Source organism: Takifugu flavidus, chromosome 12, assembly GCF_003711565.1.
Source record: "Takifugu flavidus isolate HTHZ2018 chromosome 12, ASM371156v2, whole genome shotgun sequence".
Taxonomy (NCBI): Eukaryota; Metazoa; Chordata; class Actinopteri; order Tetraodontiformes; family Tetraodontidae; genus Takifugu; species Takifugu flavidus.
Window position 1 is genome coordinate 2,505,673 of NC_079531.1, and position 24,864 is coordinate 2,530,536.

Sequence of the window (24,864 nt, forward strand, 5' to 3'; positions counted from 1 at the left end):
GGGCTGGATTAGAAAGTATTCTGGCTTAATAAAATATAGGTTATACTGTGGTGTTTGTCAGAACAAGTCGTGGGAAAGGAAGATTCCTCTTTGCTGCTCTTGCAGGGATGATGGAATGAGCGGTGATATTTGAGCCACTGAGTGTCGTCTTTCAGTCAAAAGACTCCCTCCTGTGTCATTTTTTTCTAGAAAGTAGAGCCTTTGGATTATGGGGTTTGTGCTACATTCTTGCCTTTCAACAGTATAATTTGGTGAAAAGACAGAAAGGTGTGTTTGTAAGAGAGCAACATAGCGGTAGAATCAGGTTATACACATTTCTGTTTCATCCGATCAACCACTGTAAATCATCATCTGATTGTTGTGTGAACTGTATTTAATCCCATAATGAGCAGTGGGACCATGAGTATAGAAGTGTAACCAGGGAATCAGGCTGCTGGCCAGTGCTTCTTATATCAGGGACTGTAAACTTTAGACTTTTAGTAACTTAATATTTTGTCCTTGGGTATTTTACAATAAAAGGTTACAGTTACAGCAGGGTTTTCCCACTCTTTTTGTTTCCACAGTGCATCTAAAAATACCACCCAGGCCATTCAAAAGACAAAAATCTATACAAAAACAGAGCTTTTTTTTTTTTTTTACATTAAATAGTATAATGGTATTTTGGTAGACGGGTGGTATTTTTTTACTTTTTGTTAAAGAATTGCGACAGTTGCACAACCAGTGCATAAATAGTTCAGATTTTATTTCTTCTTTTTTAAAGTCATTGCTTTTATTTTTTTACATGCAGATAATCTCACATAAACAGATCCTCAGTTGCTTGATGATTCAAATGTCTGTGTGTGAAATCGGTGAGTTCTTGTTCTCTGTCCTGAGGCTGTTTTGTTACTAAAGTTGAGTCAGAAGAAAAGTTTTCTTTTTTTCGTCAGTGGGTGTTTGGAATCTCCTGTGGTCATGTTCCCTCACTAATAGCCTATAATAGATGGGCCCCCTGAGTCTGTTGCTTTCTTGTTTATGTCTTTTCAAAATGACCCATTTACTCTAAAGAAATCTTCCTTTTTATTGTATGCAACTTATATATATATATATATATATATATATATATATATATATATATATATATATTAGTTAATCATCCCTTTTGCCTAGCAGTTACACATAATTAATTTAATAAACTTTATTTTGCATCCGGTTGTAGATTAAAATTGTGCCAAAAACTCTGACGGCATCTATCAAGTTGCGCAGCCCCTTGTAAAACCAACCTAAAGCGGGGCAGGAACATATTCATAAATAAAACTGCAAAGCTTTATTTTATATATAGGAATCTGAGTGCTTTAGAGTAGCACACTAAAATGCACTGAGCATTTTCTTTTTCTCCAGGGATCAGAACTGTTATGCTTTCACCTTTCACTTATGGAAGAATAAAGGCTTGGTAAAAGCCTGTAAAATGGCCTGGGGTATCGGTTCTCTACTAGCACTTTTCGTATAAATGAATTCCTCATTATCTGTAATTAGTATGGTGATATTTTAAGGGGCTGCCCCTTTCCTTTTCAGCTCTCCCCTCTGTCAAACCTAAATTAAATGGTAATAAACTTTAGAGCTTTTCAAATCTTCACATCATCAGTGAAGGGTGAGGAGAGTGCGGAAAGGGGGAAACGCACAGTAGAAAAACGGGGTCAGTTCCAGTTTACATAAGGCCTGTCTTCTCAGTTCACCCGAGTGCATGCGGCAGAAGCCTGTGTTCCCACTCATCTCTGTAAGTCGTTGCACGAAGTCCCCCACCCGCCCCATATTGGGATAAACAAAAGCAGTGATTTGTGATGAGTAAATCTTCCATGCCATCACTCCATCTGGATATGGTACCCAGCATGGGACGGGGCCATTTTTAGAGCAGGCTCAACAGCCCCGAGACGGCTAACATGGGAGGGACATTCAACATGGAAGCTTCATTAAAGCACTGAATAACTCATGTTCACTTCAACTGTTGCAGTTCTCCTATTGTCATTATGGCCCCACCACTTCACACAGTCCCCGTGGATGTTGAAAGAAATTTGGGAGCTAATTTATTGTCACAATTTCTCTTAAAAATGCAACTTTTCCCGACTTAAAACTGAAAGCTGTTATTTCAATGTAAACCCCTGGATTGATATGTTTTTTTTAATGTGTGTTTTCAGAATTGTGGCATATAACAGAATCTAACTGACCCAAATCTGGAGATTCAGTGACAAACAAAATGTTGAAGTAATCATGATCCTGTAGGTAAGTGAACAAACTGGTTTCTGTCTCAATTCAGTAATGATGATAATAGTGTTTTGTTTTTGTTTTTTTACTATTTTCTAGTGTTGTTTAATGTTTGCGTCTTTTTCTTTAGCATTTTAGTCATGGGAAATGTTGAGAGCCAGAATGGGAACAATGCCCTCTATGATGCCGACCGTGGCTATTTGTCACGCAAGCACATGTCTCGGTCTCTTCGCATCTCCAACAAGCAGCCCAGACGCTCACGACATGCTTCATCAGGGAAAATAGAGCATAGAAACTCTGAGACGAGCACACGGTCAAGTAGCACCCCTAGTATCCCACAATCCCTAACTGAAAATGGCTTGGAGCCCTTTAATGAGATGAATGTGCTTTCGGACTTTGGAAGTCCTATTTGGGTGGACCATGTGACTATGAATCTGCGGCCAATGTCCTTTCATATTGACCTTGCAAATCCTTTTGTGCACGCAAACACAATGCATATCACCCTACCTGGTCCCACAGAAGAGGAAGGGCACGATGTGTGCACAGCTGAGGTAACATTCCTCCAGAAGTCCCAGGATGCTTCCAAAGACACAGTCAGCTTCAAGAAGAAAAGGTCTAAGTCTGCAGACATGTGGCGGGACAACAGCCTGGAGTTCTCTCTGTCTGACCTCAGCCAAGAGCACCTAACAAGCACAGAGGAGATAATCGATGTCGAGTGTGAAGGCCACCTGCAGACCAGCCCCTCGGACTCCGCTGACAGGATGAACTCCCTTGATTTAATGTTCAGTCAAAAGAACCTTAACCGAGAACAACACCAGCGCCGTTATGCAAAGTGGCACGATGGAAACAGGTCTGCCATAGAAGGAGAGGACGGAATGATGCTGTCCCAATCAGAGGAGGACAGCAACAACTATGGTGCATACACACTCCCATGCCGGCGTTCCCACTGCCTGTCTGAGGGCCTGTCGAGCCACCAGGCTGCCATGTGTGCTAGTATGCAAGGCAGGAGGGCACAAACTATACAGGTGAGATGTCAATCATATTCTTATGGTGCTGACTTTCATTTTGACTCATATCATATTAAAATTCACGAAAGGCCCCAATTCATCAGTAGCAGAACAAGCATGAAGAATGTATAGGTTTTATTTAAAATAAATATCTGGTTACTGGAGAAATAAAATTTTTGTAAAAATTGTCACTTTATTCTAATAACCTTCAAAGAGACAATACCCCCACCCAATTCTCATTACACATTATAAATAAACAGAACATATTTAAAGGCAAAAAGAATGCACGCGTTACGGGACTAATCCATTGCTTTCAAGGAAAACTCTCGCTCACCCTGAGACAAGGCCGCAGCAATGAGCAATATGGGGGCAAAGCTTAAAGTCACTCCCTGTTTGAAATGCCTTAACTATTGTTATGATAATGAGAGGAGGCCCGTGGAAGAGTGTAACAGTAAAATGTGTACGGTGGCCCTGTCACTGCGGGGCACCATCTGCCCTAGTGAATGGAGCTCTAGTGTGCATGATTGGACCATGTGATCACATGGGGATACCATACTTGGTGGAACTCCTTTCATCTCCCAGGAGCCTTTGGCCATGTGGGTAAGAGGGCAGGCAAAACTGGCAAAACAGCAGACACTTGGCTGTAAGCAATTAATTCTGAGGAATACTTAAGAATTTACTTTTTTCTGAGTCCTGGGGTTAAAAGTGCTTACTCCAGCAGAGCTACTTGTGATGAGGGAAGCATGGATGCCATGCCATCTCAACCTTCTTGTGCTTCTGCCACCACACAGGATGTCACAACTGGGGATGCTAGTGAGTACGAGGACAGTGGCATCGACGGGGTGACCATGGATGCGGAGCACCGGTCCAGACGCTACAAGACCATGTCGGCCTCCTTCTCTGTGTGCTTGGCAGGGGGCACGAGTATGTTCGCTCACAGCGACAGCGGGGCCGGGGAGTGTGTGCAGGGTGTGTATGAGAACTTCCGACAAGAACTGGAGATGAGTTCCTGCCAGACGGAGAGCCTGGAAGAGGCGGGGTCTGCCCTAAGTGATGAGAACAGTACTATGAGCTCCACCTACCAGTCTGACCCTGTGCTTGGCATTGCTCAGGGAATGGTGCGCAAAGCTGGTAGGCTTGCTGTCAAGAATTTCCTTGTACATAAAAAAAGCAAGAAAGTGGAATCTGCAACACGGCGCAAGTGGAAGAGTTACTGGGTTTCCCTCAAAGGTTTGTTATCCCTTCAGCGCATTTATAACCTAAAACTCGGGCCGCATTTGTGCTTCTGTTGGAGTTTTTAATGAAAGTCTATATTTCGTAAATACTGTGTTTAAAATCCTTTCTGCAATAACTGTATAATACATCTAAATTTTGTTAACCATATCAATATCTTTCTGCTTATAATATTTTCCTTTGCAAGACAGCCTTGCAATTCTTAATGTTGGCCACTGGAGAGCAGACTTATTTTGCATGAAAAAGGAGCATAAAATAGTTTGGATACCACTGTACTGTATAGTGAAGTAAGGAAATTTCTTTTCTTGCAGGCTGCACTTTATTTCTTTATGAATCCGATGGTGGATCTGGAATTGACAACAACAGTATTCCCAAGCATGCCATCTGGGTAGAAAACAGTATTGTCCAGGCTGTCCCCGAGCATCCGAAAAAAGACTTTGTGTTCTGTCTCAGCAATTCCCTGGGAGACGCTTATCTGTTTCAGGTAAGAGACGGCCTCAGTGTCATCTGATCTGCAAACACATGGTCAGTGCTTCCATAGATTTTTATTCGTTCACCGTGTCTTCCTTTTTAATAGGGGTTGCTATATTAGTGATTTAGCCCAGGAAAAGCTGTGAAAGGGCCCTTCTGTCTCTGACTGTTGTCTGTGAGTCTGGTTTGTTGTTTAACCTCTGACCTTTTCCATTTGTCCTTGCACAGACCTGCAGCCAGACAGAGTTGGAGAACTGGATAACAGCCATTCACTCAGCGTGCGCGACTGCTGTCGCTCGTCTACACCACAGGGAGGATACTGTGCGTCTGCTTCGTGCTGAAATCAAGAAACTGGAACAGAAGATAGACATGGATGAGAAGATGAAGAAAATGGGGGACATGCAGCTGTCAGCTGTTACTGACACCAAGAAGAGGAAAACGATCCTGGATCAAGTAAGCTTAATTTCCCCTTGTTTTGCTGCTGCTCGGTTCGTGCCAACTTGTTGGGTTGCTGTATGGAATTATTTGGACGGGCTTCAATAGTTTTTTTTTACATTTTCTATAAATGTTCTTGTAGTTCTGGCAATGCAAACATGTACAATTTACCCTTGTATGTGAGACGGGGTTTTGTAGTGAAGTCTGAAGTGTTTTGGGCTGATGAGGAACTGAACAAGCACATACAGATGAAAAGGTCGCATCCAACATTTGTCATAATAAAGCAACAGAAAAAAACTCCCAGTCTCATCAACTTTGATTTTGCAAAAGAGCTTTTGCCATCAGCCTCCTGCTGTTCCTCTTACTGAGTCACAGAACTTTTTTTTCCAGCAGGGTGGGAGAGCTGCTTTAGGATAAACATAGATAAAGATGCATTATCAAACTGTTTTATAGCAAAAAGAATGTTTTTCATTATCTTAGTTCAGGAGCACAGCGACATTTGGAAACCAAAGTTTGTGCAATATCTGTATTTTTAATAAAACATTAAGGTACTTCCTTTTTTCCACTTTAGAGTAAAGTGTTTACCTGAAGAAGTCCATGATAAATACTGTAAACATCCCGCTCAGAAGTAAAAGGAAGGTGTTTTACCGCTACATTTTCAGTACAGCATGGAATCAAGGATTTACAAATTTCATCAACATTTTAATTTTAATGTCTTGAGGTGTTTTGATTCAAGAAAAGATGGAGAAGAAAGTCCACACATATTCTGTTTGGATGCATCAACCAGAACCAGATGGCTTTTGTAAAACAATGTTGTCATTAATAATGCAGCGAGAATCCAGTTTAAGTAGCTTTTGTGTATCCAGTTGATACTGATTGGTTGGTTGTGTTTGGCAGTGTCAGGGTTCATCTTATCCAGAGCTGAATGAATATAGGCCTTCTCCTTAGAAAGCTGAACTGCTCTCAGCCTCTGTCTGCCAGTGGAATGTGCAGTATTGTTCCTTTTCACGTTTTGGGGCTACTTGGCAGTGATACAGGGTCCTCTGCTATGGTGTTGAGAACAGTTTAGACCCATGACTGGGGAGGGCCCAGCGAGTAATCCTGTTCTCCTGCCACAGTAAGCGGCAAAGCATCCACAGAGAGTATAAATGGCAACACTTTCAGCAAAATGTAAGCAGAGCCTTTTGGGAAGGAATCACATTTTGGTCGAAAATTCTAATTGGCTATGCTGTTTTCTCCCTCTCACTTGCAGATCTTTTTGTGGGAGCAGAACCTAGAGCAGTTTCACATGGATCTCTTCCGCTTTAGGTGCTACCTTGCTAGTCTGCAGGGAGGAGAGCTGCCCAACCCCAAACGGCTCCTGGCCTTTGCCTGTCGACCCACAAAGCTGGCAATGGGTCGACTGGGTATATTCTCTGTCTCTTCCTTCCACGCTCTGGTAAATATCATTGAAAGTTTTAGTTTAATGAGGCATCTATAAAGTACTGTTTGATATGCTTTAGGATATTTACTTTAATAGTTAGTTACTAGAGGCCTCACAAGTGTGTTTTAAAGTACTTGTTTATAAATGTCACATTTACCAGAAAATATATGGGTTTTTTTGGCCCTTGGCAAACACAAGTATTGTATCCATACCCTTTGATTGGACTAATTATCTCCGTAAGCATTACACTGACATAACGCTAAGAAGATTCTCTCCTTAAACAGATTAAATTGGATCTCACCCTCATATAATACATTTTCAGCGTTTCTTGGAACATTCAGAAATTCTATCACAAACACAGCTTATTTGGTTTTACTTTGCATTTTACTGCTACACTGATTAGAGGAAGAAGAAAGAAGCAGATATCCATTATTGTTACCTTGCTCGGTGTTCCTCATGCGTCTGATTCTGTTCTTTATCTCTAATAGTACTGTTAAAGCAAGGAAAAGACACGTTTGCATTTCTCTGATCCCTCTGACTTACTTCCTCAAACGTTTAGCTGCTATCAATGAGCCATCCCGTCTGAGCTGGTTACTCTAAGAAATGTCATGTAACATTAAGGCCAAGATTTATTTTTCCTGTGTCCCACCTTGTTTGTCTGAGCCCCTTCTAAATATGCCTTTCTTCAGGTGGCGGCTCGCACTGAGATTGGAGTGAGAAGGCGAACACAGGCCATGTCTCGTTCTTGCAGCAAACGGAAGAGCAGATTCTCTTCTCTCTGGGGTCTTGATACTACCTCAAAGAAAACAACTAAAGCCCATCCAAGTATCAACCAGGTCTGTTTCATAACCGTGTATACCTATAATCCTGCCCTTTTTCCTCATGTCTACTCCATATAAGACCACTTGACGGCATTTTTTGCCAGCAGGTCTTTGCTGATGGCGAAGAGCCAGTTAAAAACCCTGCAGACAGTATACATGTGGATCCTGCCAAGGAGCACTCGGTCAGTAGATTCCTTTATTGTTAACAGATAGTGAGCAGTAGGTTGGGAATGAGTGGGTGGTTTTAGCTTTTGTATTCCAAATATGCCAAGGGATTATATACAGTAGCTATTGAGGAATGTAGAACAACAAATTGGTTAAAGGCTGCAAGTGAAATTTGCATCCAAACTAACGATAATTAACCAAAACTGAGTCTTCTGACATTTCTATTTGAAAGAAAAGTGAGGATGGAAATGTGAGAGGCCTCACGCGACCCAGCACAGACAGTGACATGTGGGTCCCTGACCAGCTCACCCCATCCTGGGTGTGTCTGCCAAATGACCAGCCGGTGTTGACCATCATTAAACCTGGGGAGTCTGCACTGTGTGTTCTGGAATCCATCTGCAAGGTAACGGCCGTAAACAGATCCAGGCTGTATACAGTCGAGCACTTTAATAAACTGGTTGCCTTCTAATTGGGTTGAGCAGAAGTTAGAAATGGTCTCTATGAAGATACCATATTAAGAATACATTTGTTAATGTCCCTGTCAACATGTCAGATTTCAGTCACCAATAAGCCGCTGTCTTGTTCATTGGTACTAAATCTTCCTTCTTTTTGCAGGCTCATTATCTTGATCCCACCAGGCACTATTTGCGCCTCAAATTCCTCATGGAGAGCCAAGTGAAAATCTATATTCCGAAACCAGATGAAGACGTGTGTGACTTGGTAGGCTGCTCTCTTTATCAGCTAAACAATTCAGGATTTTATTTGTCAAATAAACATGGAAAACGTACATAAAAGTAGCATCCGGGGTTTGTCACATTATGATTGCCTCTAAGAGATTACATTTGAAAATTTCAATCCTCACAATCTTCCTGTAAGAACTCTGACCAAAACACACACCTACTTCTAGACAACCTCCATAAGTGTATTTTTACATCATGTATACCACCATGTAATTAAGTCACACAGACACCAGCAGCATCTAGACGGTTTGGAACTTTCCACGAAGCTGCTAAGAATACCCGAAATTAATGCTGTCGTTCTGCTGTCAGTAACCCACTCACTTGAATATAAATAAAGGCTTTTGTACGATGGTTTATATAATATCTGGTATTTGTTCTTCACAGCTTTTTAAAGAAATTGAGCTCTGTTCCAAAATAACAAAAGTGATCCAGTTTGACAGAGATGAATCCTGCATGATTGGATACGGTAGGAGGCTTTTATGACATTGCACATGTTTAGCTGCAGGGTAATAATGTTTATGTTTTGTTTTAAGATGCTGTAATTAATTTAAAAAAAACATATTACATTTATTCAGAATAAATCTTATTAAGGATTTTATTGAAGCGCTTGCCGTTTCTCCTCCTTTTGCCGATTATTCTCTCCTTTTTCCTCCTCCAGGTTTGTCTATTTCAGTGGTGGAGGAGGACAGAGTACAGCAGCTCTTCATCACTGATGTGAAGGCGGGCGGATTAGCGTTCGCCAAAGGTTGATTACTCTTCATTTTCATCAAATGAAATCTCGTCAAAGACACTTAGCCTCCGTCTTTGACTTTCAGCTAGTGAGAAAACTGGGGGAAACCTGGGTGCCAGTACACACTCCTAGTTTTCCTTTGAAGGGGTGTCAAGGCTCAGAACAAGGTCGAAAGAAATACATTAGAGTTTGCTTCTAGGGCCAGTCACTGAGTAATTACGGTATCCAAGGTAGTTTTCTCTGTCAACTGGACTGGGTTTCTTCTCTTGAAGACGTTTCACCTTCTATCCAGAAGGCTTCTTCAGTTCTGAAATCGCTGGGGAGAGAGCTTGAAAATATATAGCCCCTGTGGACCATTGCCATGTTAATGATAATGAGTGGTCACCTGAGAGTCGTTAGCAGGGTCGTTGGTCGGGTCGTTCACCTAGTTTTTGTTGAGGTGTCTCCCCTTTGTCTGCTGGATCACATGGTGATGAGTCACTGGGTCTCCTGGAATGGTGTGAATGTTTGTTTTGCTGTTGGAAGGAGTGGAGGACTGCATTGTATGTGGGTGATAGGAAGTGCCTCAGGCCACCACCTCTGTTCAAGGATGGTTTCTCCAATTTAACATGGATAGCTTCCTTGACCCCCCTTTCAAACCAGCGGTCTTCTCTGGCCAGTATCCTTACTTGGCTGTCCTCGAAGGAGTGCCCACTCTCCTTTAAGTGTAAGTGGACTGCTGAATCCTGACCCGAAGAGGTGGCACGTCTGTGTTGTGCCATTCTTCTGTGGAGAGGTTGTTTGGTTTCCCCAATGTACAGTTCCTTGCATTCCTCCTGGCACTGTACAGCATAAACAACATTACTTTGTTTGGGTCTGGGTGTCTTGTCCTGAGACTATGGTATCTTATGATGTCACGTCACTCTTCACGTGCATCCCCACCGCCAGCGCCATAGACACCATCCACAAGCACCTTCTATTGGACAAGAACCTTACAGAAAGAACAACCTTAACACCGGCCCAAATCTGCACCATGCTGGACCTGTGTTTGAACACCACCTATTTCCAGTACAGAGAAGGCTTCTACAGGCAGAAACATGGCTGTGCCATGGGCTCACCAGTATCCCCTATAGTTGCCAATCTATACATGGAGAAGGTGGAATCCCAGGCCCTGACATCCTACACAGGAACTGCGCCAAGCCACTGGTTCAGGTATGTTGATGACACCTGGGTCAAAATTCAAACACAAGAATTGGAAGCGTTCTCCGATCACCTCAACAAAACAGACGAGCATGTAAAATTCACCCGGGAAGATGTAAAAGGAAACAGTCTGGCCTTTCTGGACTGCGCAGTCAAGATCACTGAGGACAGAAATCTCACCATCGAAGTCTACAGAAAACCTACACATACTGACCAGTACCTCCAGTTTGACTCTCACCACCCACTTGAACACAAGTTGGGAGTGATCAGAACTCTCCAACACCGGGCCAGAGAAATACCCACCACATCCCAAGGCAGAAGAAGGAACAGGACCACATTAAGACAGCTCTCAAAACATGTGGCTACCCAGACTGGGCCTTCACCAGGACCTCAAGAAAGCGAGACCTCAGCAAAGGAGAGGAGGAGAGAAACAAACGCCGCAGCGTTTCCATCCCCTACCTGTCTGGAGTCTCGGAGAAGTTTAGGAGGATCCTCCAGAAATACGACATACCGGTTCATTTCAAACCCAGCAACACTCTCAGACAGAGGTTAGTACACCCAAAGGACAAGACACCCAGACCCAAACAAAGTAATGTTGTTTATGCTGTACAGTGCCAGGAGGAATGCAAGGAACTGTACATTGGGGAAACCAAACAACCTCTCCACAGAAGAATGGCACAACACAGACGTGCCACCTCTTCGGGTCAGGATTCAGCAGTCCACTTACACTTAAAGGAGAGTGGGCACTCCTTCGAGGACAGCCAAGTAAGGATACTGGCCAGAGAAGACCGCTGGTTTGAAAAGGGGGGTCAAGGAAGCTATCCATGTTAAATTGGAGAAACCATCCTTGAACAGAGGTGGTGGCCTGAGGCACTTCCTATCACCCACATACAATGCAGTCCTCCACTCCTTCCAACAGCAAAACAAACATTCACACCATTCCAGGAGACCCAGTGACTCATCACCATGTGATCCAGCAGACAAAGGGGAGACACCTCAACAAAAACTAGGTGAACGACCCGACCAACGACCCTGCTAACGACTCTCAGGTGACCACTCATTATCATTAACATGGCAATGGTCCACAGGGGCTATATATTTTCAAGCTCTCCCCAGCGATTTCAGAACTGAAGAAGCCTTCTTCGAAACGTCTTCAAGAGAAGAAACCCAGTCCAGTTGACAGAGAAAACTACCTTGGATACAATGACCCGGATGACTGAGAATTTACACAGACGTAATTACGGTATCTTTACTAAGACCAGCTGTGGTGCTATAGTGTATATTACATAACTGGCAGCGTACCATGAACGAAACACTTAACGCTTTGTTACCATGGTACCAATCATGGAAGTGAATCGTCTGTGTTTGTCTGGCCCAGAGGTCAGAGAGATTGCACAGTCAGGGCTGTGGGTTAAATTCAGAAAACTAATTTCTATATACGATGTGTAAGTGACACTAACGTCTTTCTGTTTAATCACAGCTGATTGTGCCCCTTCTTCACAGGTCTGAATGCCGGGGATGAAATACTTCAGCTGAATGGAAAAGACTCGGACAGCCTGAACTTCTCTGACATGAAGGCAGCGTTTTCCCAAGCCTCGTTGACTTTAACGGTCAACACGCTGCCTTCCGTGGACCGCCGTCAGCTCTGCTACCTGCCACCACGTCGCTCAGACAAAGAGGAAGATCTCTACACGGACATCTTCTCCCAGAGTCAAGGTGAGCCGTTCTTCCAGACCCATCATTATGCGCCACAGCAAAATCCCTGATCCCGTCGTTGGTGGAAACCTTTAGGCCAAAATCCTAAATATCAGTTTGGTATCTCAGCGTTATCAGTTGTTTTCAATATAGTCGCCATGTCCTGTAATTATTCACAATGATGCTGCATCCATTTAGCAAATGCACAAGACATCGGTTAGGGAGGACAGGAGTCTCTCAGGAATGTTTTGCAGCCTCATTAGTAAGATAAGGATTTCATTCGATATAAATCATGTATTTTTAATTAAAATGGCCAGGCAGATTCTCTTCCTGGTCATTTATTAAACCACCCTATGAAGAACGACAATCTTGTTCTTGATTAACTGAGCGTGCTCCTTATTGCAGAAGACATCTTGGAGGATGGGGTGGGACTATTGCTTGAAAACTCGGGAGACTGCCTTGACGAAGACTCTGAGATCTTCGGTGACTTTGATGAGCGCAGAAAGGTGAGGAGTCGTGACATGTAAAGTCTGAGTCGGTGACAAATAACAAATATTTGCCCCCGTTCTTGTGTGTTTCTGGTGTGGTCGTTGTCGCAGCCCCCAGCTCCTCATGTTTGTAACAGTGTTTTTACTCAATGTAGTTGGAGGAAGAATTAAACGTGTCTTCCTTCCTTCCCTTATTTGGTGGGAAATTGATGTTTTCAATTTGATGCTAAATTAAATAAAGAGAACAATCTTAAAATGAGATTTAGCAGATTCAGTGTAATACTCAAGCAGGAAAAGGATTTCTAAGCCTTATTCAGACCAGATTGCCATATAAAATAGGGCCCAGTTTAAAAAAAAAGATTAAATCAGCTGTATTTTGCTATTCAAATCAACTTGGCACCCGCTCACGAATAGTTGTTCATAATATAATAACAATAATTATTCTCAGATAGATTTACCAATGCAAAAAAAGAATTAATTGCCACAAATGTTTGGGAATCTGAGCTTTGGCTATGCTCCACACGTCTGTCTGTGTACAGCGAGATGACCGAGTATCCTTCCAACTGCTTGTTGGAAAGAAGCATTTCCAATTATTGGTACCATGTAGAAATGTGATCAAGTGTGGACTTTGTAAGATCGACATAATGGAGAAAAACACGAGTAAATGAGTATTTGACTCTTAACCAGCTATGGAAGTACTTTATAAAACAACCATTTTGTTCTTTTCCCAGTTGCACTCTTCAAGCCTTTAAACTGGTGGCATCATTTTTTGTGTTTGGAAGCACCACTACAACTCTAGTTTGCTATATGCTCCACCGGGCACTCGCCTTTTGTCGTGGTGTCGTTTAGCCCCTCCCGTGTGAGAACTTGAGAAACTAAAATGTAGAAGAGTTACAGAAGCTCTGGACTTCATGCAGGATTGTGTGAATATGTACTATGTAAGCTTTTGAACCCTCATTCAGTATGTTATGCTTTAAATATTCTTTGGCAGGTCCCAACACTCTTTATCCAAAAGCTGCCTCACATGCTGTTCCCTGTACTCATGTTCCTCTTCAGCCTCCCCCAGTTTTCCTGCTCTCTCCTCATCACTCCTCCCCTAGCCTTAAAAATCCTACATTTATATTCTACTGTGGTGAGGCAGACCCAACCAATCATGCTCCACTGCAGCCTTGTGGAGGAGAGTCCTTCCCCCCTGATCCCTTTCTGTCGCTCTGGTCTGGACAGTTTACAGTGCTGTTGGAGTTTACCAGATCTTCACACTTACACTGTGTGCCTGAGTTTGCCCAGCCTGTAGATAATGGAGAGAGAGAATATCAGTGACATAACTGTAGCAGACTCCGTAGGCAAAGGGGGAGTTGGAAGACTGTAAGTACTGGTGGGCGGAGAGGAGGCGGCTGTGCAGCTTCACTCATCCTTCATCACAAGCACCAAAGCACCCTCTGTTTGCAAAACGCTGCAGAGAAACAGTGTTGATTTAATTCTACAAAACCAGGAATCTTTGGGGATATTTGAAGTTTAGACAGTGCAGCCGTACCTGATTATGTCTGTCCTTAAGTGGAAGCACAGGAAACGCTCCTCAGACTCTATCTATGACATGCTTCATCTGGTAAGATACCTTTTCTATATTGCTTTTCCATACCTGGCTTGCTCTTACAGATACTGTTATACCTGATCTGGCAGGTGGCTGTGGTCTTCATTTATCAGCCCTTTGCTTTGTGACTTTTCACTCAACGTGTACTGGCGGACGGGTGGCGGTGCATGTAAACACTGCTTTGCAGAATGACCCCCGCGGTCAATGAAAGACTCAACGGGGCGTCTAAACAAACCTCTCTGCGTGGGGGAGAGCTCTCTAATACATGTCCAGACACCCTGAGCTTACAAACAGTGCTGGCCAGCTGTGCATGCACTAGCTCACCCTGTGTAACTTTACCTGCGATCTGAGACCAATTGTGTAGAAGTGGATTATTGATTATATTGCTGAGTATCGGTTGGAGCTTAGCTGCACCATCAAACAGGCGGGAATTTATTTATTTACTTACTTCCTTTTCTTGCAGTAAGTTTTGCCCCACTCATCACATCTTTGCTGTCCTAATGTACTTCTCTTTGGGTATTTAACGGCATCTTGATGATGGTATATTGGCTTGGTGCTAATATACTAACTGCAATTAAAATGTTGCACAGTTTTAGTGGCATGTTTTATAGTTTTACATACATCATCGCTTAAACTCGTGATATCTATTATTTATTGTGATGTAGGTCCACACCTCTAGATGAGTATTATGCAAAAATACAAATGATATTGGTGTCTTTTTGCATGTTTATGCTGCATCATCTAATGTAAGGATTGGTTTAAATCGATGCTGTAGAAAATACATTCTTGACATCAGAAACTTTACCTCTGTTTGTACACCATATCTGCTTGCTTCTATTGTGGTCCTTTGAGTGCATTTTTATTTGCAACTCAATTTCTTTGTGTTGCGGCCGGTTGTGAACACTATTATTTCAGGCATGAAAGCAGGGCTCAAGTGGGTCTATTTTCGTCCAGAAAGATCCAGTGTACATCTTCGTCGGTCTCCACAGCAACCCATATTGAACAGACAGACATATGTGTGTTTATTTTGATTTGGATGAAAGTGATGAATCATTTCCCCAAACCATCAGTAGGAATAAAACATCAGGGAAAAGAGGGATGTGAACGAAGTAGAGGGAGGCGGAGAGTCATTGTTATAACCGACTGAAAATAGACCAAATTGGTGCACTCTTTCAGAGCTGCCGCTCTCCAGGCTCGCTCTCAGTACAGTCATGAATTCCTGCACAACAGGAGGTGGAAAGTAACACCTGCAAATCCATATCTGAGGTTCTGCTTCTTTGACTATTGCTCAAAATATTGACCTTCATTTGAATGTGTGTTTTTTCTCCCTCCCTGTCTTTAAATCTTCAGAGCACCGAGCAAGTGGCTGCGTTTTGTCGGAGCCTCCATGAAATGAATCCGTCGGATTGCGTCTCCTCTTCGCCTAGCCCAGACTCGCCGTTCCCGCCTCCCGCTACCCCCCGGCAGCTGTCCGACGCAGACAAGCTTCGCAAAGTCATTTGTGAGCTGGTGGAGACGGAACGCACATATGTCAAAGTTAGTACCGCTCCTCTGATGTTTAATGGCCAGATGGGCTTTATAGGCGTGCATGTGTCCCTGCTGTGCATCGATCTGTGTTTCTGTGTGCCTCAGTTCTATTATCCCTCAACAGTAGCAAAATGCAACATCAATCGATGTCCTATTAGATATGCGGAGGTCACAGCTGTGCAGTGCCTGAATAATGCCAAACCTCTTTCTGTCCAGGATAAATGCTCAGCGTGGTAATCGGGTTTAAGAGGGCATCTTATTGCATAATGGCCAATAGTGCTGCCTATTTTTTTTCTTGCTTTATGCATTTATGTGTTGTGTTTGTTCCTTTTAGAAGGGACGGTTTTACTTTAGCTGTGTGGCCAAAGTTAATAATCGATGCAGTTTATGGAGTTTGCAGACTCTTCCCAATGCAATTGTATAATACTGTGGACTTTAAGAGCTCTGCCAGAAAGGTTTAGATTTACTAATGGGAATAAAATGTGGTACACTGGCACTACTTTTAATGCTGATGTAGGTAGTGTGTAAAATGTGTAATGATTTATAAGATATAAGTTTGAGTTTTCTGTTCTAGGATCTAAATTGCCTCATTGGAAGATACTTAAACCCACTGCAGAAAGAGACCTTCCTCACTCAGGATGAGGTAATTATTAAATGCAAATGTATGTCTTACAGAAATGTATAAAACAGGAAACTTAAGGTTTATTTCTCCCATTCAAATCTGTCTGTTTCAGTTGGATGTACTGTTTGGGAACTTGCCGGAAATGGTGGAGTTCCAGGTGGAATTTCTTAAGACCCTGGAAGACGGCACAAGACTTGTTCCAGATCTTGAGAAGCTAGAGAGAGTGGAACAGTTTAAGGTGTGGTGTCTGTTTTTGGTATAAAATACAAGAACACAACAAAAAATACTTATCTTTCCCCTTAACCTTTTGACAGAAAATCCTTTTCTCATTGGGAGGCTCTTTCCTGTATTATGCAGACCGGTTCAAAATCTACAGTGCTTTCTGCGCCAGTCACACCAAAGTCCCAAAAGTCCTTGTAAAGGGTGAGTAAAGGTTATCTGCCACAGTTGTCTAGTACAGTTACTATAGATCAAATGAATTAAAACACTAAACAGAATCATCTGGCAAGCATAAACCTTCTTTACATGTGATTTTAAATGATGTCCATTAATTCTTTTCTTGTTCATTCCAGCCAAATCGGACCCAAATTTCAAGGCCTTCTTAGATGAGCGCAACCCCAAACAGCAGCACTCTTCCACGCTGGAGTCATACCTGATCAAGCCCATCCAGAGGGTACTGAAGTACCCCCTCTTGCTAAAGGAGCTTTACTCACTCACAGACCCAGACAGTGAGGAGCATTACCACCTCGATGGTAGGAGCTGGTTATAAGGTTGGACACGGCTCAAACATGGTTAAATCAGTTACATCCCATTGAAGGAATTGCGCCGTTTGTATGCAGTTGCCATGAAAGCGATGAACAAAGTTGCCAGCCACATCAACGAGATGCAGAAGATCCACGAGGAGTTTGGAGCCGTCTTTGATCAGCTCATCCTCGAGCAGAGTGGTGAAAAAAAAGAGGTAGGAACACCTGTCTCCTGTTTTCCATCCTGTGTGAGACGGAGAAGATGGACTGCTGGTGTCTTGTTCATTTGATAGGTTGTCGATCTTTCCATGGGCGATCTGCTTCTCCATACAAGTGTGACGTGGATCAATCCTCCTGCCTCCTTAGGAAAATGGAAGAAAGAGCCACAGTTGGCTGCATTTGGTGTGTTTTGAGTTTCCTCTGTGAGTCTGCATCATCTCATCAAGCTCCCTGTGATCACCAATATTCTTTTTTTCTGCTTTCATATTTAGTGTTCAAAACGGCAGTTGTCTTCGTCTGCAAGGACGGATCCAAACAGAAAAAGAAGATGGTATGTTTCTTATCAGAAAGAGCCATTTTCCTCTAACAGCCGAGCTGTGCTTCGCAATTGTTGTCCAGTGGTTCACAGATGTGTAGTAAAGCTGCTGATTAAATCATTGTAGGGTGGCTCCCATCGGGCTTCGCTATCCTCAGAGGAAAAAGACCCCTTCCGATTCCGTCACATGATTCCAACAGATGCCCTCCAGATCAGGCCCCTGGCAAACGCAGGTAGGATCATCGGAGACAATATTCTGCACTGGGCTTAAGAAAATTACACTACGCGTTTGGACACTGTGCCGTGTGACTAATATCACACGTATCATACCAGAGTTGTTTTCTTCCTCAGATTGTGAGACCTCAGCTGTGTGTGAGATTGTCCACACAAAGTCTGAGTCAGAAGGACGACCAGAAAGGACATTTCAGCTGTGCTGTAGGTAAGGTTCTGTTGGAGTGGATGCTAGATTCTGCTGCCGATGGAAGATTACTCCAGTTCCATCCTATCCTCTGTTTTGTACGGAGACAAACTAAAACCCTTTCTTAATGTCCTGCAGCTCTCCAGACAGTAGAAAAGACTTTTTGAAGACGGTCCATTCCATCTTGAGAGAAAAGCACCGCAGACAACTCCTTAAAACAGAGAGTTTACCACTCAGCCAGCAATATGTCCCCTTTGGAGGAAAGCGTCTTTGTGCCCTGAAGGGAGCCCGTCCTGCCATAAATAGAGCAGGTAACTGTTCATCTCTGGCTGCTTTCAGCCTGTAGGCCAATGTGTCCCAGTTCTGACTTTGTGTCTGTACATTGATAGGCCATGTTGGTGTAACATAAAGAGCTAAAACACGGTCCCTTTCCAATCGCATTGGTGCATTTAGTGACATTAATGTCAATTTCACAAACTACCAGTCTGTGCAATCAAATTTGAAAAGTTCCTGTCATGACAAAATTTGAACCTTATTAATATAATTATAATATGTTGTATTTATTTGAGTGATGACAAATATCTGCCCTAAAATATCAAAACCTCTCAATCAAAACTCTGACCTCTGTTGTTTGCAGCATCCGCCCCTACAAGGACTCTGGGCAGGAGGAAATTAGTCCGCCATCGTTTCACCATTGACACAGACATTGCTTTTGACGTCGAGCCGGATCAGAACCTATTGTCCCCAGACAAAGCCGGCTCAGACCCACTGCAGCAGGAAGGTGAACCGGATCAGCGGTCGGAGTCAGCCAGTGACACAGACCGCTGGGTGGAAGAGCAGTTTGACCTCGAAGAATATGAAGATCCAGAAGAGGTGAAGGAGACCGACATCCTCAGCGATGAGGACGAGCAGTCTGCCCGGACGCCCGGCGCGCTGTGCTCAGAGGCCGAGCTGGAGACCTCCGTCACAGCTTTGTCCTTAGAGAGCGAGGATGACAGCCTCAAGTCCCCTTCAGTCCCCGAAATGGTGGAGGATGACAATTACAACCAAAAGGAAACTAAGAATGATCATATTTGGATACGGAGGAAGGCATCGGATTCATCTCCAGATTCTGGCATGTGACCTGGCTGAAGAAGACAGGATGGTCTTAAAAGGCTTTACATGGGCTCAATACTGTATCTGACAGGAGTCTTCACAAACAATGCATGGGCATTGAAATATATTGTACATGTAGTAGAAGATATTTTTTTCCCTTCTTCCCTTAATCTTGTTAAATGGTTTTTGTAGGAACAATACATGAAATGGAAGACGGAGCTTTATCCAAAATCAACTCCTGTCACACACGTGTAAGTTTAGTGACATGAAATAATGGTACAATCATGAAATCTAATGGGTTGCTTAGGTTGGCATGGGTTGCACATATAGGCAGCGTTGTCTAGTCCTGCCTGCTGTTGGGAAATTTAGTTCTTGTGACTAATAATGATATTTTTTGTCTGTATAACTCAGAGATATTATCTTAGTTAAGGGCTGTGTAGTATTTGTCCTTAAAGACATGGTATAAATGGCAAACAACGCTCTCCATCCTGCTTAGCTTAGATGATATATTCTCACTTTGTTATCTATGGACATTTCTCGCATCTTTTTCAGGTTGTGGACATTTTTTTTACGTGTTTTACAGATGTAAATGCATCTTTGTAGCCCATTATTTTTATTTTGGTTGTATTTAATGAAGAAATTCAGTAATCTCCCCTGTGTTACACACAATATTGGGGTTTTAATTTGTTTTAACTTAACAAAATCCTGTTTTACTTGAATTTGTTGTCATTTTTATCTTGACTATGAAAGATATTTTTTGTTTTGTTTATTATTACCATTTAAAGAACTTCCAATGTTACATTTATTTCTCAATTCTTCTGTGTACACTCTGTAGTGAATTTGCACATTGCCTCGGGCAGACTGTTTGCTGGTTATTGATTTAAAAAGCAATGCTTTTTTCATTTTATTTATTCATATAGACATCAAGCAAGATATAAGCAATCGTGTATTGACAGAGAAAGTCCAAAATTTGCTCAAGCAATCAAGGAAGAGGATGTAAAGTGTGCCTGGTCAACAACTCATTGTGCTACTAAGAGGAGATTTTTATTTCTGTATGTATATAAAATGTATTGATATCATAATAAACATAAATGTTGTTTTTTTTAAAACTCAAAGGGCATCTGATAGTTTTATTGGTTTGATTAATTACATCCCTGCTACAAGCCCAAAACATTTTATTTGATTATAGATCTGTTTATTTAGAACTATGAACACATACATATATACAACCCTTAACTTTATCAGCCTTTTCTTTTTTTTCCAGTCAAATGTCAGGATTTTGGAGAACAAATTGGAACTGTGTGTTTAGTGGAGAAAACAAACCCTACTTTACCCTGCAGAGGCAGGCGACAGAACAGTTACGGTACATTTATTTTAGAAGGTTGTATTCTAGATTCGGACAGTAGGGGGCAACCTAATAATACATTCGTGACATTGCACAAGCCCTCACACAGGATGGACTGTGCACTTGCCTCCATTCTGTGCCCGTTTTTTATTATTTATTACATCATTCTATATGATGTATGGATCAAAACTAACTCACATCCATTTCCAAGGCTTAAAAATAAGAGTAAAGCAACTCCAGCACGAACAAATATGTTGATATGTAAATTAGCCTTGGAGGTGACGCTGGTATCAGTGAGAACCTGTTCAGCAAGTTCTAGTTTCTGTTCCTGTATTTCTCCATGCTTTACTCAAAGAGGGAGGTACTATTCCTTCCTCTCATTGGCAAAGAAAACTAAATATTGTCTTCTGAGGGACACTGCCTGATTTGTCTTTTCAATGGGGGACGCATAAACACAGGAGGAAATGCATGTTACTTAAAAGTTGACAGAAAAAAGGAACCTTTCATGTTTTACCCCACAATTAAACATCCTAGAAGGGGAAAAAAAACACTTTAATGTCCAAAAATCTTGATTCTGGCCCCTAAACTTCAGGGGCAAATCAGGGACTGCAAAATTATCAGCCGTTTTCTCATGTGCAACATGTAAATATAAAGTCCAGCGATCAGAAAAAGTCTTTGTGTTGTTACTGGAAGGGGAAAGGTTGTCAGAAACCAGTAAGGCAACATGTCACAGATGTCAGATGAGAGCTTTTACAGCATAAAGGTCCAACACTTCCTTCATGACATCGATTCGGAGAAGAAGCAGCTGGATTTGGAAGCGACCATGAAAGCGAAGCTGGAGGTGTTGTCCCTGGTCCTGGGCTTGCTCGGCCTCATCGGGACCATAACTGCCACCGCAATTCCCATGTGGAGGGTTTCTGCCTTTATCGGTGCAAATCTCATCGTGATGGAGGAGCTCTGGGAAGGCTTGTGGATGAACTGCTACAGCCAGGCTGATATCAAGATGCAGTGCAAGGCATACGACTCACTGCTGATTCTACCAGCAGAGCTGCAGGCGGCCAGGGGCTTCATGTGCGTCTCCATTGTGCTGGTTCTCATCTCACTGGTGATCGCAGCGTGTGGGACAGAGAAGAACAGCTGTTGCCGTGACAACATGAGGAGCAAGAACATCACCCTGGCTACAGCCGGTTGTTTGTTTCTGGTTTCCTGTCTGACCACGCTCATCCCCGTCAGCTGGGTCGGCCACACGGTCATCCAGGACTTCTACAACCCGCTGGTGGTGGATTCTCAGAAGCGGGAACTGGGAGAGTCTCTCTTCATTGGCTGGGCTACCTCTGGTGTTCTCCTGATCACTGGGATTATCCTTCTGTTCTGCTACAGCAAACGTAGATCAAAGGAGGGGGAAGTCTATCCAGGCGCTTATGCTATAGCACCAATCAAGGAGGAGAGCGTGTACCTGGAGAGGACACCGTCCAGCTTTCATAAACTTCAGGAATATGTATAAAGCTGGACAAATTCCACATTAGTGGCACCGCTGCTGCAGCTCAGGACTGGACCCCCCCCATCTAACACACTGTTAATGTGTAATTCTTCCCCTACACTGAAATAAAGAAGTTATGTCTATCATTACTAATAATAATATTTAATTGTACAATAGGTTCTACAGTAATTGGTTGATTTGTGTTTTTGTGATATAAAATGTTGAAGACCAAATGGATGGTCTCTCCAAATAGATCGTGAACTTTAAAATGTTTACACTGTTATTTTAACAGGAGCTCTTTAATAAACATAAAGCACACAGAACTGATTGAAGTTTTATTTAAACTGACACAATGAATCTCTCAAATTGTGCAATCTTTAAAATAAAAGTTGGACTGCAGATTTGCCTGTGCCATATCAATTTATTAGCATTAAACAAAAACACTATGGTTCCAAAATGTAAAAGAACCACATGCAAATGTTTAGATCCCTCAAACTACACCCAAATTATTTAAAAAAAAACAAATTCTGCAAATAGTCATGAAACAGGGTTAGCAGAGTGGCCGTTACAGCAGTTACAGCCACCAACTACATGAATTTACCCACATATTCAAAACTTTATTTCCACAACTGATTTTCCTTACAGTTCAGCCAATAAATAGCTGAATAAATATGCTCATAAATAACAGCAAAACCAGTCTTAATTCAATTTTTGTGTTTCTAAACCCAAAACCCATGTTTGCTTCATTCCAGAAACTCTGATTCAGTTTGTTTTTGATGAACGGGCCCACTCACGAGCTGCTCACGATCCGCGTTTGCATTTAAAAACACCCTGAAACGCTCGTTGTTGTGTCGCCATTTGTATGACTGGAAAGCAGCCGAACCAGTAAGATGGCATTGCATCACCAGGTGTATAAATTCCTGGAGTTGATCTTCTCCTCAGACTTGTTCCCCGGAGCGTGAGAGTGCAGCCAAAGGTCTGTCTTTGGCTCACTGTCAGTCAGCTACGATGGCCTCCTACACTGCTTACAGCGGCTACAGCAAACCGCCACTGACTTATGGAGGATCTTATTATGACGGGAAGCAGCCCAAGGCCTACACGGAGTATGAAGATTCCGTGTACGAGGAAAAGAAGAGACTGGAGAAAAAGAAACGCCGCGACGCCGTCTGTTGTGAAGTGGTTGCCCTCGTCATTGGCTTCATCGGGCTCATCGGAGTGGCGGCCGTGACCGGCCTGCCGATGTGGAAGGTGACAGCCTTCATCGAGGAGAACATCATCGTCATGGAGACGCGCTGGGAGGGTTTATGGATGAACTGCTACAGGCAGGCCAACATCCGGATGCAGTGTAAGGTTTATGATTCTTTGCTGTTCCTCCCTCCGGATCTCCAAGCCGCCAGAGGTCTGATGTGCAGCTCTGTGGCCCTGACCTGCTTCGCCCTCATCGTCTCAGCAGTGGGGATGAAGTGCACCAAAGTGGTGGACCACCGGGCGCGCACCAAGCATATCGTGCTGGTGGCGGGAGGCTGCCTGTTTCTGATGGGCTGTGTCACCACCCTGATCCCAGTGTCGTGGACCGGCCACGTCATCATCAGGGACTTCTACAACCCTCTGCTGATCGATGCCCAGCGCAGGGAGCTCGGGGAGGCTCTCTACATCGGCTGGGTGACTTCGGCTTTGCTTTTTTCTGCCGGAGTGATACTGCTGTGCCGCCATGCTCCGCGCACCCAGGACTCCGAAGAAAGGATCGTCTACAATCCCAGGGGAAATATCTACATGCCTGCATACACAAACCAGCCCTACACCTACCAGCCAGCATACTCCTACCAGCCGGCCTACTCCCTCCCCCCGCCAGGCTCCGTGGCTTACACACCAACTCAGTACTAACGATTGACGTCTAATGGGGACAATTTATGGATTCTTCTTTTAATAACTGCAAATCCTTTGGCAAATATCCTTAAAGACTGGCCTTGAACTGGCAACCCTGTCGTTACTGTCACAATGAACACGCTGTTGAAATTCATTTTTAAAACTAATGGGCTGATCCCGACGACCCTTTTTAGTATTTTGTGTGTATATGTTATTTTGCGTCTATGTGTTTAATCCACACTGGACTGTAGGCAGTGTATGTTGAAACTGGCCTCCTTCGGAGCGTCTGTTGGCCTTTGCACTTTCAACAGGGAAACATGAACTGGGATTCCTCAGTTTGACCTCTAAATGATGAGTATCCAATGCTGTTGTTGGTTTTTTTAAGTTTTTTGTTGTAAACTATCTTTTCTAAATGCCAACCTAGAAAAACAGGTTGAATGTAAATTCTCAATAAAGGGAAAATAAAGACAACGAGGCAATTACTCTATTTCTCTTTAAATTAGGTTTAAATGGAAGATAACCGATTTTTTTTACTCAGTTCACATCCACAGTGACAGTTTTGCTTCTGTTGAGCCGATACAAAATCATGTCGTCAAGTTGGCTCCATTGTTAGTGGAAATGTGACTCAACTGGTCCAACCAGACTGCTCAGGCAGGTCCACCCACAACAGAAACCTTACAAAATGTTGTTTTCAAACCAAGCCAGAGTTTCCTACGGAGCACACAGAGACAATGAGTCCAAGACAAGAAATACAATCCTGACAGTGACACGTAAGCCACCGCCCCCATTACTTCACAAAACACACACACACACACACACCATCCTTGTACTTCTAGGACTTTCATAAAGATAATGCACTCCCTCAGCCTCTTACCAAAACCGTCCCAACTAACTCCTCTAACCCTGACTCTGACCTAAACCTAATTCTAATCTCAACCTTAAAACCACGTCTGAACTCTCAATAAGCCCTTTGAAGTTGTAAGGACTGGCCAAAAGGTCCTCACTTCCCAAAAATGT

General features: G+C 43.0%; 3 protein-coding genes across 6 annotated transcripts in view; all 3 read left to right on the top strand.

Annotated features, from left to right (window-relative positions):
• tiam1b (TIAM Rac1 associated GEF 1b) overlaps positions 1-20,271 on the top strand; it is a 28,110-nt gene extending 7,839 nt beyond the window's left edge. For all 4 annotated transcript variants that reach the window (XM_057048865.1, XM_057048864.1, XM_057048863.1 and 1 more), the window contains 26 exons: positions 2,172-2,256; positions 2,369-3,263; positions 4,037-4,475; positions 4,790-4,962; positions 5,178-5,402; positions 6,637-6,822; positions 7,497-7,643; positions 7,736-7,810; positions 8,026-8,196; positions 8,409-8,513; positions 8,918-8,999; positions 9,192-9,278; positions 11,946-12,158; positions 12,543-12,643; positions 15,567-15,752; positions 16,318-16,386; positions 16,478-16,603; positions 16,680-16,788; positions 16,938-17,117; positions 17,205-17,323; positions 17,402-17,510; positions 17,600-17,658; positions 17,771-17,876; positions 17,995-18,082; positions 18,200-18,372; positions 18,699-20,271. In XM_057048865.1, the coding sequence (XP_056904845.1) occupies positions 2,379-3,263; positions 4,037-4,475; positions 4,790-4,962; positions 5,178-5,402; positions 6,637-6,822; positions 7,497-7,643; positions 7,736-7,810; positions 8,026-8,196; positions 8,409-8,513; positions 8,918-8,999; positions 9,192-9,278; positions 11,946-12,158; positions 12,543-12,643; positions 15,567-15,752; positions 16,318-16,386; positions 16,478-16,603; positions 16,680-16,788; positions 16,938-17,117; positions 17,205-17,323; positions 17,402-17,510; positions 17,600-17,658; positions 17,771-17,876; positions 17,995-18,082; positions 18,200-18,372; positions 18,699-19,183 (4,698 nt within the window). In that variant the 5' untranslated portion in view covers positions 2,172-2,256; positions 2,369-2,378 and the 3' untranslated portion in view covers positions 19,184-20,271. The remainder of the gene's footprint in view (positions 1-2,171; positions 2,257-2,368; positions 3,264-4,036; positions 4,476-4,789; positions 4,963-5,177; positions 5,403-6,636; positions 6,823-7,496; positions 7,644-7,735; positions 7,811-8,025; positions 8,197-8,408; positions 8,514-8,917; positions 9,000-9,191; positions 9,279-11,945; positions 12,159-12,542; positions 12,644-15,566; positions 15,753-16,317; positions 16,387-16,477; positions 16,604-16,679; positions 16,789-16,937; positions 17,118-17,204; positions 17,324-17,401; positions 17,511-17,599; positions 17,659-17,770; positions 17,877-17,994; positions 18,083-18,199; positions 18,373-18,698) is intronic.
• A 928-nt stretch (positions 20,272-21,199) lies between these two features.
• On the top strand, positions 21,200-22,304 carry LOC130534643 (claudin-17-like). The gene has a single exon (XM_057049012.1). The coding sequence runs from the start codon at positions 21,226-21,228 to the stop codon at positions 22,003-22,005; it is 780 nt and encodes a 259-aa protein (XP_056904992.1). The 5' UTR covers positions 21,200-21,225; the 3' UTR covers positions 22,006-22,304.
• Positions 22,305-22,912: 608 nt separating this feature from the next.
• Positions 22,913-24,318, top strand: cldn8.2 (claudin 8.2). Its single transcript, XM_057049005.1, has one exon. It carries the CDS (start codon positions 22,990-22,992, stop codon positions 23,863-23,865), a length of 876 nt encoding a protein of 291 aa, XP_056904985.1. The 5' UTR covers positions 22,913-22,989; the 3' UTR covers positions 23,866-24,318.
• Positions 24,319-24,864: the final 546 nt, after the last annotated feature.